The sequence below is a fragment of the Aricia agestis genome, chromosome 3 (assembly GCF_905147365.1).
Source record: "Aricia agestis chromosome 3, ilAriAges1.1, whole genome shotgun sequence".
Lineage (NCBI taxonomy): Eukaryota > Metazoa > Arthropoda > Insecta > Lepidoptera > Lycaenidae > Aricia > Aricia agestis.
The window spans coordinates 3,574,844-3,594,711 of record NC_056408.1 but is presented as its reverse complement, the minus strand read 5'-3'; the positions used below and the strand labels follow the sequence as shown (position 1 = coordinate 3,594,711).

At 37.2% G+C, this 19,868-nt stretch overlaps 1 protein-coding gene across 1 annotated transcript in view; it reads left to right on the top strand.

The window, feature by feature from the left end:
• LOC121725790 (C3 and PZP-like alpha-2-macroglobulin domain-containing protein 8) overlaps window positions 1-19,868 on the top strand; it is a 216,963-nt gene that overhangs the window by 64,698 nt on the left and 132,397 nt on the right. The window contains exon 2 of the mRNA XM_042112911.1: window positions 6,799-6,948. Within this exon, the coding sequence (XP_041968845.1) occupies window positions 6,848-6,948 (101 nt within the window). The 5' untranslated portion in view covers window positions 6,799-6,847. The remainder of the gene's footprint in view (window positions 1-6,798; window positions 6,949-19,868) is intronic.

Here is a 19,868-nt window from a genome sequence, read left to right as displayed (position 1 = left end):
GTCCATGCTTTCCATTAGGTGACCCGTTTGCTCGTTTGCCCCCTTATTTCATTAAAAAAAATTAGCTATTCGTCGACTAGTTGCCGACTACGAAAGTGGCCGGATAGTCGGCTTTACTGACAAGTCGGCACATCTCTACTAATTAATAGTCAGCTTCACCTTGAACAATCTTCGAATAACCAATCGAAAGCAGATTATTATGATTTCAGAGCCCCTAAGGTAAATTGGATCGATTGACAGCTACGTATTTTGTTACTCTTTGAAAAAGAAGTTTCACTAAAACTTTAATTAATTTAATACGGATACGAATGATTTGTTTAAGCTTAGTCTTCTGATTAGCTGTGCTTGTGGTACAAGCTGTGATTGTGATGTTACTTTCGCTAAAACCCAAGAACGATTTAACCGATTTGTCTAATTTTAGTCTTGACATACGTGTTGAAGTCCAAGGAAAGGTTTATAATATTAGGAGGAAAGCGGGTTCACGGGGTGATCTAGTCATAAATATTAATGCAATCCGTGACCCGTACATTTTGCACGGTTGAAGCATATTTTATACCTACCTCTTTTGACCGACAGAAAGTAGATCAAACTAGTTTGAACTAGCGAACAAAGGATTTAGCTCTTCCAGCAGGATTATTGTTCTCTTTGAATATTCGCGCTTGTCTAACTCTGGAATACCGAATTCTCTAATTACTAGTGTAGTTCCGTACTAAATGTCATGTTTAGTTTGAGCTGTATTTGAGTTCGAAACACTGGTTATATAGACTTAGGTGTCTTGATGTAGGATACGTAGGTTGGTCGAGAACAGTTATACAAACTTCTCTTGGAGTGTGGTCAAAATCTGAACTTACGAAATACGACGCCATATTGTAAAGTTGAAATGAAAACTAATGCCACTGCAGTCTAAGGGCCTGTTTTACCACTTCCTGATAAGGCTATCCACCAATTAACTTGACAGATCAAGTATGGAGAATCTGTCAAAAAAGTTGTGAGTAGCCTATTAGGTACTTTAACAGAAAGTGGTGAAACAGGCCCTAAAACTGGTATCTTATTTTTATTTAATGGCAAATCTTTCGCATATTAGTATACTCATGACTATATCATACAACATGATACAATAATATCTTTGTAAGTCAGAATACATATATTAAAAACATTTCCATTTTCTCTACCTCTAGTCTAAAAATTACTTAATGTTGGTGACAAGTTCCTCTTGATGTTGGTGACAAGAGTAATTTCCGCAAATTAAGAGTAATATAATAAAGATATTAGATATTATATAAGTCTAGTAGGCTCACGAACGGCTGATCCTTAGCTTTATTAACGCCCACCCGTCTCACGCAGACTTGGCTAATTAAGAAATCTTAGCTAAGAAATTCTTAATTATAGTCTTTGAAAGCCATCTACGATTTAATATAGTACGTGTCTCATACGAAATGCCTTTCCGTTTTGTTTAATTAGAATCTTTATAGCTAAAACTCTTTTAATAACGTAGCATCATTTCATCGTCATAATATTTTGAATAGTCTAGAGTCTAAACTTTAGAGCAGCTATCCCCAACATAATATTTTAACCCTAAAAAATTTTTGTTGCGGCCCGCGCTCGCGATACATAGAACAAAACGTGTTTGTGGCCCGCATGAAAAAAGGTTGGGGACCACTGCTCTAGAGTCTAGACGATAATTATGATTATCCAATCACAGACATAATTTTTCCATTTTCATAGGCAGCCTTAACTTAGAAAGTTATGATTTTTCGCTACAACTTTTAGAACAAATTATTATGAGCCTACTCGAACCATGTATGTTTTCTAACTTTCCTGATCTTATATTGTATTATTATAGAACTTCGAAACCACTTTGCTGCGCTAAGTTTGTAAGGCATCGGCACAGAGTGAGAAAGGTAAAGTTAACTTGTCATATGTAACAAAAAGGTAAAAAAACTGATATCAAAGTTTATTTTCTTTTTGGGTCCGGAACCGAATAATCCGAAGATAATAATATATTGTTTTAGCAACACTTTTTTTTTTAAATATTTTAAGTAGGTATCTGATAGGTACTAGTAGTATAGAGAAAGTTCATACTTTTGACGAACTAATTTGAACCGGACGTCCACACGCGTGCACAAACACTTATAATTAATAATATTTTAAATACTTTTTATAAAGATTCTAGGTGTTTAATTATTTTGAGGCAAAAAATTGTAAAGGCAAAGTTTTGAAAGTTAGAATTTTGTCGCTTTACTTTATACATTACGATTAATGTTCCGCAGGGTTAGTGCGAGTTTTATTCGATCATACGCATCGAGCGCGTAAACGCGAATTTATATGGGATCAAAGCAGTATCCACGTTAGCCAATAGATGGCGCTGCTTTGATCCCATATAAATTCGCGTTTACGTGCTCGATGCGTATGATCGAATAAAACTCGCACTAAACCCTCAGGTCTACCAAAATGCGTTTTAAGGTTCAACGCGGCAACGGTACGTATCTAGAAAAGACGTTTTTGAGATACTTAAAACTAATATTTTCTATGCTTTTATAACAAGTTTATTTCCTCAGAGTCTTTTATGCTAATAATCTTTTTATACAATTAAGTACATTTTTTTTTAAATAAAATATGTTTTTTTAAATAAAAGTATCGTGATTCTAAAAAATATAACCTTTTAAAACGAGCAATTAATATGTCATTCGCACCAATCCAACGAAAGGGTTAAAAACGTATGTGGAATGGGGACCATAACTTACGATTAAAGAACAAGTGCGAGTGACGTTGTTAGGGACACTTTTGTAATTTCCACTAAGGGGTTGGATTTATGTTTCATCTGTCTTCAGCAGGGTTAACTCCACACGGCCCTAACAGTTAACACCTTTGTCAGGACGTGGGGTACTTTAGTAGAGGGTCCGGTCTTTTGTACCGTGGTTTTCCTTTCACATTAACGCAAAGGGTTTTCACGTTTCGCCTCGCTGGACTAATGATAGGGGATCTGACCACGATTTTTTTACCTGTCTAGACTTTTTAATAGGGCCGCCACAAAGTTTTTTTTTATATGAACTGCGTGGTCATAACACATCTCGTTTTTTAACAAACAAGGGTAACCGGAACACAAGCTTTGCTTTGAAAGTTTGAGCTAGAATAAGGTCGTTTTCATAATAATTAAAAAAAAAAGTGTGACACTCGGGGACTGCCACGTTAAAGTTACTGCATAGCATTTTTGACAATATGCAATTATAATTCGCATACGTCTAGTCACACGCACACAAACACGGTGCCGAAGTCTACCAGCACCGCACCGACCGGCACCGCCGTTCGGAGTGGGCTTGTGTGATGTGTTAGGTGTTTTTCGTTACGGAATTTCTTGATTCGGTCGCCGCGCTCAAAGCCCGCCAATAGCTTAAAAACAAAAACTTTAAAGTGAGAAAATTCGCGTGCTTATTATGAAATGTAGATTTTATTAAAATATAATTAAGCCTTCTGCGCTGTAAAAGGTCTCACTTAGCATTTTCCGTTGTTTTTGGCGTCTCATTATAATTTAATGAAGCGTGAGGTCATATTAATTTAAAATTAGTATTACTGCTGAGGATTTTAACTGTAATTTATATGGTGCAGACGATTTCATCCCATAAAACACCTTTAAGAACCCCATAAACCAGAAGTAATAGGTGTTAGCTAACACGAAATTTCTAAGCGATGAAAAACAAGGTAAGGGAAAAATGATGATGATAAGGGATGAATTATGATGATAACGAAGAAAGTCATACAGATAAATGGTAGGTACCAGCCAAAACAAACGATGTAGATGGGATTAGATTAGACCTAATTAGCGCTAAGTGTACAACTATTGGCCGTCACTAATCACGGATTTAATTTAAGATTAACTAACGTTAACAGTGTGTAAACTTATTGATGTTCTAGCGCTGATTATCTTATTGAAGCCAATCATAGACTACGACTTACTAGGAAACAATCAATATAATCGGTTTTGACGAGTCAGGTGAAAAGAACGTTTAAACCTTATTAATATTAAAAGATATTAAAATATATCCGTCGAAGCATTCTCATATTTATTATAAATGAAAAAGTGTTTGTATGTCTGTAACATCTTAACGCTTAAATAGCTGGACCAATTCAAATGAAATTTGGTATTGAAATAAGATTGAGAGAGAGTTTTTTGCTAAAAAAAAAATACGATTACCAGACGATACACGATTTTTGGCACAACCGAGTTGTCGTTGAGTTAGTATGTCATGTCTTAAACCACGGTCCACGGGTCACAAAATTCTATATTAAGCCAAAAATTGTTGAGTAGTCTCGTGGTTTGCATTATAGTGTGCATTATATGAGCTTTATATTTTAATGGAGATGAGATTTAGAAGAATGAAACCGAACTCTGAGAATAAAGCCACAAAGCCACATTTACCCAATGAAATTATTAACGTGTATTACAGAAGTACGAATCATGGAAGAAAACAAATTCTAGAATATACTCAAGGCTAGACAGGCTTGCTATGAGTATTTGAAAAAAAAATTATCGCAGCTCGTATTCATTGTAACTATATTACTTATAATAAAATAAGTAACATTACATTGATTAATATTGTACTAAATTTATGACGTAATATATTTTTTTGAGTCGAATTTTTCAATTTAAAACGATAATAATTATGGCATGTTTTCTGAAGTGTACATAGTTTCCTAGGTACCTTAGATTTTATGCAATGCCTATCTTTCTTATATCTTCAATCAGTAGTTTCTAGGAATATGTACACAAAAACGAATTGTAAAAACAGAACAAAACAAAATTTTATATATTATACGAAAAAGTGATGCCGACTCACCCTTAACTTAGCTGTGAAAATTAAGATGTAGAAGAGGTTCTATAGAAATTATTGAAAACTGTTGATATTACGGTAAGTTATTCTGGTCGCGTGCAAGTCGGCTTATTATCTCCACTTCATTATAAGTTTCAATGGAACTTGACAAAAGCACTAATCTCGCTCTACCAATTTGCTGACCCGCGATATATTCTGGCCTGCGTGACCGGGGTACCGATCCGTTCATTTTGTAGAGACATAGAGTATCCTATGTATAATATTATGTACTTATTCCTATTTTTATAGGTATTTATTGTATAAATAGGAAGTAAGATCATGACTAAGTAATGTGATTAGTATTTTACCTACACCAATATTATAAATACGAAAGTGTGTCTGTCTGTTACCTCTTTTTTTTATGAAATAAGGGGGCAAACGAGCAAACGGGTCACCTGATGGAAAACAACTTCCGTCGCCCATGGACACTCGCAGCATCAGAAGAGCTGCAGATGCGTTGCCGGCCTTTTAAGAGGGAATAGGGTAATAGGGAGGGTAGGGATGGGAAGGGAAGGGAATGGGGGTGGGTAGGGTAGGGGATTCATGGGCCTCCGGTAAATTCACTCTACAGCACACACACAACAGCGCTTGTGCCACTCGGCGAAACACATTTCGCCGAGTGGCACAAGCGCTGTTTTACGCCGGTTTTCTGTGAGAACGTGGTATTTCTCCGGTCGAGCCGGCCCATTCGTGCCGAAGCATGGCTCTCCCACCTCTTCACATCCAACCGTTGAAATTTTGACATAATATTTTTAAAGCGTATTTTTTTTAAGCGGAAAAATGTACGGTTCCCACGCGATAAAGGGATTTTGACGCAATTGAGTTGCGGGCGTCATCTGGTTTTTACATATTTAGGTAGTCATGAAAGCTTAATTTAATTATAATTACATTTTGATAAATCGATATACAAAAGCACTCTGCAATTTTGTCTAAAACCTCCTGTTTAAATTATGTTTTTCTAATATATCTAATATTCTGCCCAAGTTTGTAAATTAATATATTAAATTGATTAATTTCACAGTAATAATATACACTTTTCATACACTTTTTCCACTTTTATTAATGACAATTATGTTTTACACGACCGGTTTCGATAAAATCATCATCAGGTGTAGTGACTGTACTGAGTACTACACCTGATGATGATTTTATCGAAACCGGTCGTGTAAAACATAATTGTTATTAATAAAAGTGGAAAAAGTGCATGAAAAGTGTATATTATTACTGTGAAATATGAATTTCCACCAAGAAGTTACGGTACATTCAATATCATATATAAATTGATTAATAATTACAACTGAACCAGAGCCTAAAACATTTTCAAAGCCAATGTTTTCTTCAAAGTAATATTTAGTTCATCCAGTACTTAAGAGATCATTAATTATCTATTGAAACTGTGTTTTTAATGAGGCTCGGTAAACTTTTGTTTTCTTTTGCCAAATAATTTTGGCTATAACTTAGAGGCGGCTTAAGCGGCTTGGAAAATTAAACTTTTTCCAATTTCTTTTTAAACTTGTTTAATTACAATTGCTGAGTATCATTTTTTTTTATTTTCACGTGACCGGCTCCAGTTATAACGTTTTGGTTACTTATTATTGAAAAAATGTGAATTAAATATATTTAAGTTTCAATACACATTTAAGGAAAGAAAACAAAATCCTTAATATATTTATTATAATATAATACATAATTATATTTATTCTCTACTATTACAACTAATACTACTTTGTACATGACTGTTTGTCACTTAGCTCTTTGTAAACGACTGGACTGACTGGAATTATTATTTTTGAATGCATTTGGGTGCCGCCCAAGATACTTGAAGTTTACAAATCTGCCCGACAGGACAATGTCAGACGCCATATTAACCTCATAAATTTTGTAGCAAAAAGTTCAAGCTATGAACTAATAACTAATATTTTCTTTTCAGGTGTAGCGATAGTAAGCGACGTTTGGCGGGAAATGCGCTGATCCACAAGATGGTTGACCGACACAAGATGGCCGCCTCGCACAAAATGGCGGCCGGTGCTTTCATATTGCTCCTCCATCTCGCCGTGGCAGCCGCTGCAAAGTGTAGCACGTGAGTAACAATAAATTAAGATTCAGGGACAAGTAGAATCCATAGAATCTATAAATATAGTAAATGTGAGAATGCTTGTCTGTCTGTATAGACAATAGTGTATACCTCTTCACGCCTTAGCATCCGAATTAATTCGGAAAAATTCGGTGCTTACCTGCAGGCAAAAGAACAAAGGATATTTTTACCGCGGCAAAAAGTAGGTACTACAGTTACAGTTATTTTACGCTTGTAGCGTCAAAGTTTGTAGTAGCAACTGCATAAAAGTAATGAAATAACATCGACATCTATTTATTAAAAGATCTTTATGCATAAAAGTAATTAGGATATTTTAAAATGTTTGTTGTCGTCTCGTCCTCATTTTAAAAGTTCACGAGTAAGGCCTAATGGAACAAACTTACAGACGCTTGACCTTCTGAAAGACCGCGCTTTAAAAATGAAAGCCCTGAAAAAACGTTGGTTTAACGTAGCGACGAAAGTGAAATGTGTCAAGTGCGAGACTAGAAGTGAAACACACCTAAGTACTAGGGATGGGACTGATGTGTCGATAGATTAAGCTTATTAATATTAGTTGCTTATTTTAGAGACAGAACATATTAATAGGTGAGCGACGAAATTATAATACATGGCACATCCTTTGCAATTGTAATTCTCAGCGTTTGGATAGATTTTTTTCATCCAACAATGTTACTAATAGAAATAATATAAATAACTAGCTAATAGGAGATAGTGTGTAGTTTCTATCGAGTAAACTAAATAAAGTTAGGTATTTAAATTTTGTTCGATACGTGCTAACATCACTAGCAGAGTTTTGCTGACGAAAGACCTTCAAATTCAAATGAGTTGCCGTTTTTGGCACCGACTCTTTGAACGTTGCTCTGAATTCGAATTTGCTTTCATGTGCCCTATGAAGAAAAAACTGGCACAGCCTTTGAACACATAATTAAGTATAAGATATTAGCTCTTTTAGTGTCTAAATTGATGATGATGATGATTTTTCACACATTTTACGTTAATTTTAATAAAGGGTGAAAAAATGAGCAAGTATGGATAGCCATTATAGTCTCCAATAAACATCAACCATGCTAGACAAGTTGCTGAATTTTCAAGAAGGAAAACCTGCTTGAATATATACAGCAAATATTGTCTGAAAATACAGCTAGTGATAATTAATTTTAAAGTAAAACTGATACGAAAACTTCAAGTAAAAAAACGCGGTAAACTGGCAATCATTAATATTGTAATGAGGATGATATTAAGTCGCGTGGAACGGTGGCAGAATTTGCAACAAAGTTTAATAATATTTTCTAGTCCAAAATATAATCCATATTAATATTATAAATGCGAAAGTGTGTGTGTCTGTCTGTTACCTCTTCACGTCCAAAACCGCTGAACCGATTTTGCTGAAATTTGGTATGGAGATACTTTGAGTTCCCGGAAAGGACGAAGGATATTTTTTGACGTGGAAAAATGTACGGTTCCCGTGCAATAAACTAATTTTGGCGCAATGGAGTTGCGGGCGTCATCTAGTAAGACTATAAGATAATATTATTATTAGTATGTCGATATCGAGATGAATATAATAATCACTAAATGGAAAATATACCTGCTTGTAAGCCGCACTTAGTGCCTAGTCAGTAACGTTACTTATTTTATTTAAGTAACATTTTGATACTGTTTATAAATAGATTATATTTTAATACTGAGATGATAAATCATTATTGACTTGTGAGATCCCATGGCTCATAAGGGACTACCCCTGTTTGAAAAATTATGATAGATGATTGTTGAATGTTTTGGGATTTGTGTTACATCTTTTTTGTTTGGATCACAAAATATTGCAAAAAGTGTTTTTTTTTTTCACATTTTAAAAGGATTTAATAAATTCACTTCTTTTCACGAAATTCACGAATTACATTAATATTTATGAGAATCGTTTATGGCTCTGAGATTTTGTATCATTATCATGGGCCCCATGAAGGACCATCAAACTTTTTATGTTGATGGACAGCGAGCTAGAACCTTAAACGACAGTGGCGTTAAGGTAATAAAAGAGAGTTGCCGAGTGTCAAAAGGTGTAATAAAAACTTTTATGACGTCAGGAGTGCTTTATGTAATGACGTATACCATTTTAAATTCCGTAGATAAATCATGAAGGCGAAAAATCAGAAAGTGATGATTTATGAATCAAAAATAGGCTCAGCAGGTATTAATAGGCATTTACAGTCAGTACTAGGCTACATGTAAGCTTACAAACTACAATCGCAGTATAAAGTGGGATTAAGTGCCTTATCACACTGGCGATTAGCGAGCGATTTGAAAGCGACGCGACTGCGCAGCGCACACGCCGCGATTGCGTGCGATCATTATTATATATAGTAGACTCGTCTAGGGAGTGACGTCAGAATCCATTGTGCTGCTGAGTGCAAAACGCCGACGGCAAGCTGCGTGCACGCCACGCAATCGCGGCGTCTGCGCTGCGCAGTCGCGTCGCTTTCAAATCGCTCGCTAATCACCAGTGTGATAAGGCCCTAAAGTATCAAATAATTTGTGTAAGCTTACAAAATATAGTGCCTTTAATAGCGCATCAAGTACAATTATTCAAAAATATTTTCCCTCTTTTACACGGGAAAAGGTTAAAACATAAAAAGCATAAAAACTCTTCAATTTAACTGAAATTCCCAACCTTATTCACAAGCAGATACTAAATTCCTATTAACATAATTTATCTCAATTCTAACCAGGCCAAGTTCAAATGGTTTCATCAGGGTACAGTGGGTACCTTCACGTTTTATGATGGGCGAAACTTCAGTGATAATCATTTTTCAAAGGTCCCGGCACTGACGCCCTCAAAGTTCCCCCCTACTTTGAGGGGACTTTTAGGGAAGGGGGACAATTAACAATGGGGTATACGGGGCACTAATTTAATTCAGAAAAGTCATTCCCCTAACGACTTCTTCACTTTCCGTTATTAGTTTATTTGTCAAACGCTCTAGAGTTTCCGTTTTCATTACAATGTTTGTATTGACTTTATCTAATCCCACTGTTATATTTATTTTTGTTAATGAGAATGTTTGTGATATAAATAATAAACCCTTCGCATTCGTTGTGAATGATTCGTACCGTATTTTCAGAGCGCAGTAACCACTCTTCAAAATATACTGTAGTGGGACAAGATTTGCGTCTGCATGGTTGCCCAAGCACATACGGCATTTTCGCAACATATTTTGCCTTTTTTTTTTAAATGGGGAAATGCTTTACGCATCCCCGGCGGATTGGGGACATCGACCGGGGTATGTGAGACTCTTCGAGGAACTACCCACTAAAACCACATGGTGCTCCACTCACCGCTTAGGCACAGTTACGGGCACGATCAACCCACCGCAACTTTACCAACGGTTGTCTGTGCCAGACCCATCAAAACATGCAGGCTTTTCTAGGTCGCCTCGCGAGGTGGCCAAGAAAAGCCCACACGGTGGCCGCGATGTGCAGGAGCACCATGCGCATCACGGCTCTCTCTGGAACTCGGTGTAATGGGCGGCGGTGTCCCCACACTACCACCCCGAGTATCCTAGCTAAGGCAAGGCGCTGCGGCCACTCCGTGGTGCGCGTCTTCTCCTCGGCCGTCTCAAGGGGTCGAACGCCTCCCGTTCTCTCCTGCGCTCGTCCTCTTCCTTTACAGTGATGACATCCTGGGCAAAGTCATTCACCGCCTGCCACGCAATCTCGCTGCTCAACATTGCCCGGATTATTGAGGGCAGGGGGAACATATTTGGCCTAGTCCAGGGAAATGAACAGGTTACACGTTTGGGACTTACCGGGTGCGGATTTCCACACGATGGTAGGGCTATAAATAAGTTGGTGTAATTAATGTATGTATTTAGTAATAACTTCTCGAACGCCTCCGTGGTCCAGTGGTTAAGAGCGTGGCTCTTGACTCGGAGGTCGTGGGTTCGATCCCCGCGTTAGAAACATGTTATTTCCAAGTTTGGTTAGGACAATGCAGGCTGATCACCTGATTGTCTGACAAGTAAGATGATCCATGCGTCGGATGGGCATGTAAAAGGCGCCTAATCTCTCGCCGGTCGTGTCGGTCGTCCGTCCCACTGGGTTATGAGAGTAAAGGAATAGAGAATTAGAGTAAACTCTTGGGTAAACTATAAAATTACTCCTGCGTAGCTGGCCTGGTTTCAATGAAACCGGCTACCGTCACCGAAACCGGTGTGGGAGTTATTTTTTTATAATAACTTCCTGTTTTTCGTAAATAAAACTGTAAAGGGCCGATTATGGTTTCAATACTATAAATTATTCTTCTTTATTTATTAATAAACAAAGTAATATTAAGTGTAATATAATATCTAAGTATATAATCTTGACTTTGCGGGTATTCAATTATTCATATCAGAAATATAATAGAATGAAATTCTTTTTTCAATTATAATTAAACGAATATTCCAACTAAGGGTACCGTTTATACTGATTGATGAGCTAATGGCCCGAAGGCTCTCATCCCGAGGGCTGTCTATCCGATTACGAGGCGTTTGTCATCCGCCTTATTACTTAAAATGGCTGACGATTCGAACGTGACACTCATAGAAATTCCGCTCAAACTGACAATATGAAAATGGCAAGGAAATGACAAGGTATTTAAGCGCGGAGAGAATTCGTGAATATCACCGAATCAGCGCTCACTTTGGCAGGAATTAAGCCATAAATTAGACCGAAATTAGGTACACTTTAGGTCCAATTAAGGTTGGATTCAGTAGTCGAGTGTAGGTGAATTCATGTATTTCACGTTTTTGCTGACAAGTCTTTACTGATATTAACGCAAATATGTGTATGTTACCTTTTCACGTCGTAACGGCTGGACCGATTTAAATGAAATTTGTTATGGAGACACTTTAAGCAAGGAAATATTATTATAGTTTTTTGTACGATTTTCACGTGAAAACGAATTTCGGCATAATGGGGTTGTATGCTAACCATAAAGTTATTATACCTAGCGGAATAGAGCAACAATCTCGAGCTGTCAATTGTCAAACGAAACCGAAATTGGTTTACATCTGTGTGTAAAAATATGTGTACGTATAAACACTTACACAAGCATAGAATTCATTGAGCATGAATTCTATGACAATAAATTGTCAACATGCCGATAAGTGCCGACTGGACGTCAAAAATAGAGTTCTGCTGTCATGTATCACACGTCTCTTTTTACCACGCAATGTTACTGATAGTGACATCTCGCTTGCTCAGACCTTTGTTTCTTTATTCTGCTAGGTATATTAACTTTATACGTGCTAGGTTTATACGTGGGAGAGCCATGCTTCGGCACGAATGGGTCGGCTCGACCGGAGAAATACCACGTTCTCACAGAAAACCGGCCTGAAACAGCGCTAGCGCTGTGTTTCGCCGAGTGAGTGAGTTTACCGGAGTCCCAATCCCCTACCCTATTCCCTTCCCTACCCTCCCCAATTCCCTTCCCATCCCTACCCTCCCCTATTACCCTATTCCCTCTTAAAATGCCGGCAACGCACTTGCAGCTCTTCTGATGCTGCGAGTGTCCATGGGCGACGGAAGTTGCTTTCCATCAGGTGACCCGTTTTCTCGTTTGCCCCCTTATTTCATAAAAAAAAAAAACTTTATGATGCTAACATAATAATGTAAAGCTGTGATGACGTACCTAACTATTCATCGTGCACAAAACTTTATTTTTTTGATAAAATTTCTTCACCAACCTATAATTTGATTGACTTTGAAGGATTTGCTCTAATATTTATTTTATTAAAACGTTATAGCTACGGAGCACTAAAATAATAGCCGATTTAATAAACGACGGCAACTATTTATTTAAGTCCCCCTATTAAATTCAATCTTCGCGCTCTTTGAAAGCACTTGGGAGGCATCTTAAGTGCTTTCAAATGTTTTTCTGTTGTCAAACAACCCTTGAAGGGGTTCGTGGTGTGGGAAATTGATTTTTGCTATAGGAAGGGTGAATTTTGATTAAAGGATATTTGCGTTAGTTTGAGAAACGTAACGAAGTTTGAGAAAGTGTAAGTCGGTGTACCAACATTTTGTTATAATATTAATTTTAGTACTCGTGTATTTAACACGTACTTTAAGAACATGTAATAATATTATGAATATCTTGCTTTTGATCTAAAGAAACTATCTAAATTTAAATACCAGTTGTTGCGTAAGTAATTTTGTAGAGTTCCGTACCCAAAAGGTAAAAAGGGGACCCTATTACTAAGACTTCGTTGTCTATACGTCTGTCTGTCCGTCTGTCTGTCTCCAGGCTGTATCTCAAGAACCGCTAACTATAGCGGTTTCACAGAGAGAACTATCTCTCTGTGAAATTTCAGAAGTCTAGACTTCTGAAATTTTCACAGATTGTGTATATCTGTTGCCGCTATAACAACAAATACTAAAAACAATATAAAATTAATATTTAAGGGGGGCTTCCATACAACACAAGTCATTTTTTGGCCTATTTTTGCTCTACAACGGTACGAAACCCTTCGTGAGCGAGTCCGACTCGCACTTGGCTGATTATTTAATATTCATCGCTTAGCTTTCATTAAGAGTGTCATACATAATCAATACGTCATAAAGGGTGTCTCAGCGTCGATTTTCAACTTTAAACACGAATTTCTCGGCAACCTTCGGGGTTAGCTGGAGTGGAGTGGTAGCGTTCGATAGGTGACGAGTGCGGATTTTTTTATCGCCATGGCGGAGTGGTCTGGTGCGCACCGCGCGTACGCAGTAGAAGCGTACTTATGCAATGGGTTTTCGTTGAGTGAAGCACGGCGTAAATTTTGCAGTCGCTATGAAATCCACCGTTTGAGTGATGCCCCGAGTACTTAATTAATTAAGTCGTGGGTAGAGAAGTCTAGAGCGACAGGATGTGTACTAAATCATTCAATTGGACCACGAAATAGACCTGTGCGATCAATTGAAAACATCAACCGCGTCGCCGCTGCGGTCGCGGAGCTTCCAAGACGCTCACTTAGAAAACATGCTGCCTCTTTAAGTCTCCATCGGTCAAGCATTCAAAGCATTTTGGCTTTAGATTTAAAATTTTATCCGTATAAAACCCAAATTGTGCAAAAAATTAAAGAAGAAGACTACAACAAGCAAAACATTTTCTGTCAGAAGATGTTAGAGATTTTTTCGGAGGAAAACGGGATTGCCACCCAGATCTCCCGATTTAACCCCCGCTGACTTTTTTATGGGGTTATCTCAAAGCAAGAGTTTTTGATACCCCTCTTACAAATTTGGAACAGCTGAAGACTAAAATAACGACAGAAGTGAGAGCCATACCAGCGGACATCCTTCGGCGCGTCTCGGCAAATTCACGTGTCCGATTTGAAGAGTCCATTCGTCGTGATGGAAGACACCTTGACGGTGTAATATTCCGTACATAAAATCCGCACTAATACACTTTAATTTACTACAGTAAAAATATTATAAATACAATTTGTTTTTTTAATACAAATTTTCAAAGTTGAAAATCGGCGCTGAGACACCCTTTATTTAATCAATGAATAACACTTTCTCACTCTTTACAGTATTAAAATAGTATAGAACAAATTTTACTTTGAAGAACAAGGGGAATTTCTATATGGAACCCGTACCCAAGCTGAAGCACTGCCACTATATGTATATTGTAATTTGTATATGTCTTGTAGCATAGCCAGTATATAATATGTATTTATCTCAAAGTGCTACATTAGTGGGTACGATATGCCCCGTCTTCGTTAAAATATGATATTCGTTCAAATAATTAAAACGATATGCCGTAACAATCAATGACTTAACTGTAACAAGGTAGACGCTAACGCGAAGGCTCGGGAGAAATCAACGGAGACGCCAATTCTCGGTGGATCAAGAAACTTGGTCTTACAGTAATAGACAATCACTACTTGAGTTTAATGTAATCTTGCCACGATCGATGATCTACCTTGAGTTCTGTAGTATTTTTGTATCTAGTTTTTCCTCAGACTCTATAATTTGATTGTGTATTTTAACAAGGGCTAAGTAAGTAAGCTTAACTAAGTAGAGATACCCATATTATAGCACTTTGGTGTGCGAAATGCCGTTCAGTATTTACCCACAAAATTTACTAGTAAAATTAACGGTGTTCTAAGTCTTTTTTACGTTGTACCATTTATAAAGGACATATCTAGGATGATTATAATGAATCATGATTGGGCCGTTATCAACGCAATTATTGTAAATCATGAGCGATGGGATGAATTTGCCTCTTTGCTAGTCTGTAATTGCCTACCTATATATTTGTCTATATGAGCATTGAACCTTATCCTGGAGAATTCATATATTGTACCCGAGATACATTTATATTTAACTATCTGTCCCGGCAAATGTTTCTTTGCCATATAAAGTATTTCACCCGTATTATTTTATTGAAGTGACTAAATAAGTATGTCACCATGGCAACGTCCATCGCTATCCCGTCGCACAAACAACGGTCGCCGTCAGTCTCGAGTTGTAATAATTTACTATTATTTGTTCAACAAATGCACTTATCAATATAAACGTACCCAGTAGTCGATTCTCAGACCCACTGAATATGCATATAAAATTTGGTTAAAATCAGTAAAGCCGTTAAGGGTACTCCACTCCAAGGGTACGCGTACTCCACGCGGCCTAACATAGTGACACGAGAATTTTATATATAAGACTTAAGATATATTTTAATTTTGAAATGTCAAACGAGACACAACAAAGCTTTATTTCTTGATTATTGTTAAGGCTTCACGTATTTTCGACACAAATAATAACGAGACTAGAATAGAAAAGGTAATTTTTGAGCTGAGCGCCTAAAGATGACAAAGGTATGCCTGGAGACAAAAACTAGCGTTTGAAAGGACCTTTGGTTTATCTTTGCAATTTAATGTTTATAAACATTGAAGGTCTTCTAGTTACGTTCTTCAATAGCACATCTTGCATTTTTAGACATACAGTCCCTCTACCTAAGCCAAGTTACCATACGAATGAGATAATTCCGCAACGTCCTTGAAAATTCAGTTATTAGGGTCCATGGCTCATCAATGGAATGGTGAAGCCGATGTATTCAAAGGAATTGCCGATCTATTCAAAGGAATTTACTTTTAAGAGCTGTCAATGCCCAATCTGGGTCCAGGTCATGCAGCACATGAAATATTCATACCCCGTAATGAGCCTGGGGTGGATTACATCAAAAGGCTCATGCTTATGTAATCACGTGTCCCCTACGGAGACATTGCGACAAAGGTTCTTTGGCATCGGATTTCGATGTATGAGGTTATTTTGACTCAAATAATAGGGCGTAGGTTTTAGGATGGCTTAAAAGCATTTGTAATGTTAGAGTTTTTTAATAGTCACAAAAAGTTTCCGTCTAACATTCATTGTATGGGTCTCCGCTTACCGCAAAGTTACCAAAATCAAAGAAGTTGCTTTTTCTCGAGTATGACAAAATGTAATATTATTTTTCTGCCATAACTCCTATATATTTAAAATATATAAGTATACTATGGCAATAGATCATAAACCCAAAATAGGTATAATAATATAATACAGTTGATTTTACCACCCATTTTATTATTGGTATAGAACTACGGAGTATGTTTAATAGAACCATTACACAGTTTAATCATTTTAGGAAACAATCAATTTTTATTTTATCCATTACAACAGTAACCCTAGGCGTCAGATTACACATAGCTGACCTATGGAAGCGTATTTTCATCTTAGATCGGAAATCGCCCTGATATTCCATTGACTAAAGAATATTTGAAATGGGTCGCTCCCCGCGGGCGATATCGGAAATCCCTGATGACCAATTGCTCATCGATATATAGGTCAAACGCCGTAAACAGAGATAAGAAGTGGCGAGCGCTCGAGACATCAGCATCATCCAATGGGGTGGATTTTATCACCTATTTCAGACAATGAGGCTGATATAATGTGCCATCAGAAAGACTGATAGCTGACCACAGACCTACAGTTTATATTATGTTGGGGAAAAAGTTTCTTCACATTTTATATAAAAATTCAAAAGTTTGTTTTTATAAAGTTTATTAACAATTGACTAAAGTATACACCTAGGTGCCATTTTGTTCGATAACTTTTTGCCATCTTGTTGTTAGGGACATGATCCCATTGCTATTGTTATGTGCTAGGGTTCGAAGGATTTGGAGAGAAAAACCTACTGACTCTCTTGAAGACTTTATTCACAAGCACTAGGTCCAACACAAGCACTAGGTCCAAAACACTAAGCACTATCACTGTCCTAGGTTTGCCAAGTCGTAGGTTTAACTGGTTCACTCACTATAATTGATCACTTGTTTTCACTCCGAAGTCACCTTAACGATCGTTCGAACTAACGTACGAACAGGAACATACGGCGGATGCATTCACACCTCCCAGCCAAACTCCCATAATTTTTGCTGAGTGGCTAAAGATGTGTGAAGTCTAGCGTTATCGTGGTAAAAACCACACCCCTTCTGTTGATTAATTCCGGCCGCTTTCTCTCAACTTCTTGCTTTAATCTCATCGGTTACTATTGTTTGTATTTTATTGAATGTGTGAGATAATATTCTGTTGGTGAATCGAAATAAATAAATCAGTTGTTCGCAGTAAAGTTCAGAAGCGATGGTCCTGCCTGACGGTAACAGCTCATAATGAATAATGCTTTTCCAATTCCACCACGCACACAGCATCACCTTGTTGCGAGTTAACTCGGGGTTTGCCAGAGTCTGTGAAGCCTGACCGGCCTTTGACCACGGTCTTTTTCGCAAATCTGGTAGGCCACGCTTTTCATAGGTTTCCATAATATGAGTGAACGAGATAACGATTTTTGTATGGAAATTGAGCGAGATAGTTGAAATGTATTAACATGCAGTATAAATTATACACACGGATATAAATATACCGTATCCCTGAAATGGAGCAAAACTTAGACAAGTTTAAAAAAGGAAAGCAACGAAATTAGATAGCAATAGATACATTTAGTTACGCATTGAAAGGAGTAAGCGGGTGCGGTATACTCTTAATATTTTAACTTGGACACATTATAGAGATAAATACGTGCTATTTTTCAGGCTTTTTACAGGCAGGCTTTCGCTGAAATTCGCGATACAGATCTCACTTAATGCCCGACCAGAGAGAGCATCTACATTTTATTATGTAAATATTTAATATAACAAAAAAGGTCGGATTACGCTGAGCTCGGTTGATGGAATGGATTCTAGGGAGAATAATAAAATGAAATTTGATATAACACCGGATATATTGTGTTTAATATACCAGCAATGAATAGTAACCACAATTAATTTTACATTGTTTTTCGATGTTGCACTACTCAACGGATACGAAGCCAGTACATGGGTCGGGCCTTGCAAAACGTCAGCATTAAAATATATACTTACGTTGCATTGATCTATATCATACTTCCAGTCTCCTTTAAACCAATACGAAATCAGAATCAGTTAAACTGATATTATCCGTTATTTGACGGCAGAACCCTGCACAATATTTTCAAGGCTGTGCTCGAATGGACAGTTGCCAACGACTGATCGATAGCGATTCGGGAGATTGCTCCGCTCAAGTGTCGGTCGTCTTGTTGCCCTCTTGTGAGTCTAATGACTTCTCCAAAAAAATCGTTTACTGGCGAGAATGTTATGGGATAAATAAGAATATAATGGCGATGAATTAACAGGGTTATAAAAGAGTTTGTAGGTATCAGTAGTATCACTTAAGCAAAAATGAAGGCATAATATTATACATATATAATTAATTTAATATATTATATAGTAATCAATAAAATAAAATTCTAAACCAATTATAAACTGTCCTCCAAATAAAATAATTTCAAAATATAAGATTTGGTTTTGGCAGTGCCAGAAAATTCCCCATAAGTTTGTCCATTCTCTAAAAAGGTGGTTAAATATGTTTTTTTTTTATGAAATAAGGGGGCAAACGAGTAAACGGGTCACCTGATGGAAAGCAACATCCGTCGCCCATGGACACTCGCAGCATCAGAAGAGCTGCAAGTGCGTTGCCGGCCTTTTAAGAGGGAATAGGGTAATAGGAGAGGGAAGGGAAGGGATTAGGGGAGGACAGGGAAGAGAATAGGGTAGGGGATTGGGCCTCCGGTAAACTCACTCACTCGGCGAAACACAACGCAAGCGCTGTTTCACGCCGGTTTTCTGTGAGAACGTGGTATTTCTCCGGTCGAGCCGGCCCATTCATGCCGAAGCATGGCTCTCCCACGTATACGTATGTTTCGATAACCTAGCAACAAGCTATTTATTATTATAGTTAATTACTAATTAATAATATAAAAATGTTTCGTTCTACTCACTTACAGATTTTGTCACAGCATACTTTTGCAATTCCCGATATTTCAGATATTTTTCAGCGGCCGTGGACAAGTGGGCTGAGTTACACTAAATCTATATTATAACTATACTAAGTATAGTATAGTAAGCTGTCCCGGTGAACTTTGTGTCACTTTAAAACCTTCCCTGGACTTCTACGAAAATTTTTAAGAATTGAAAATCCATTTTTATATATATAGATGACATGATAATTAAAATTCGTTTATCACGCAGGAATCGTACATTTTTCTAGGATAAAAAGTGTCCTGTGTCCTTTCCCGGGATTCGAAGTATATCCATTATCCATACCAAATTTCAGCAAAATCTGTTCAGCGGTTTGGGCGTGAACAGGTTAGAAATATACACTTTCGCATTTATGATATTTAGTATGAACATTGAACATATCTTATGAAATCTATATGTATCTGTAAACTAAGCAATATTTACTTTACAGCTATAAATTCAAATTTTGAAACTCAGCTGAGCTTAGTCCGTTACCTCAGTATCGACGTTCAATTATCCACAGCCGTAACCGAGGTA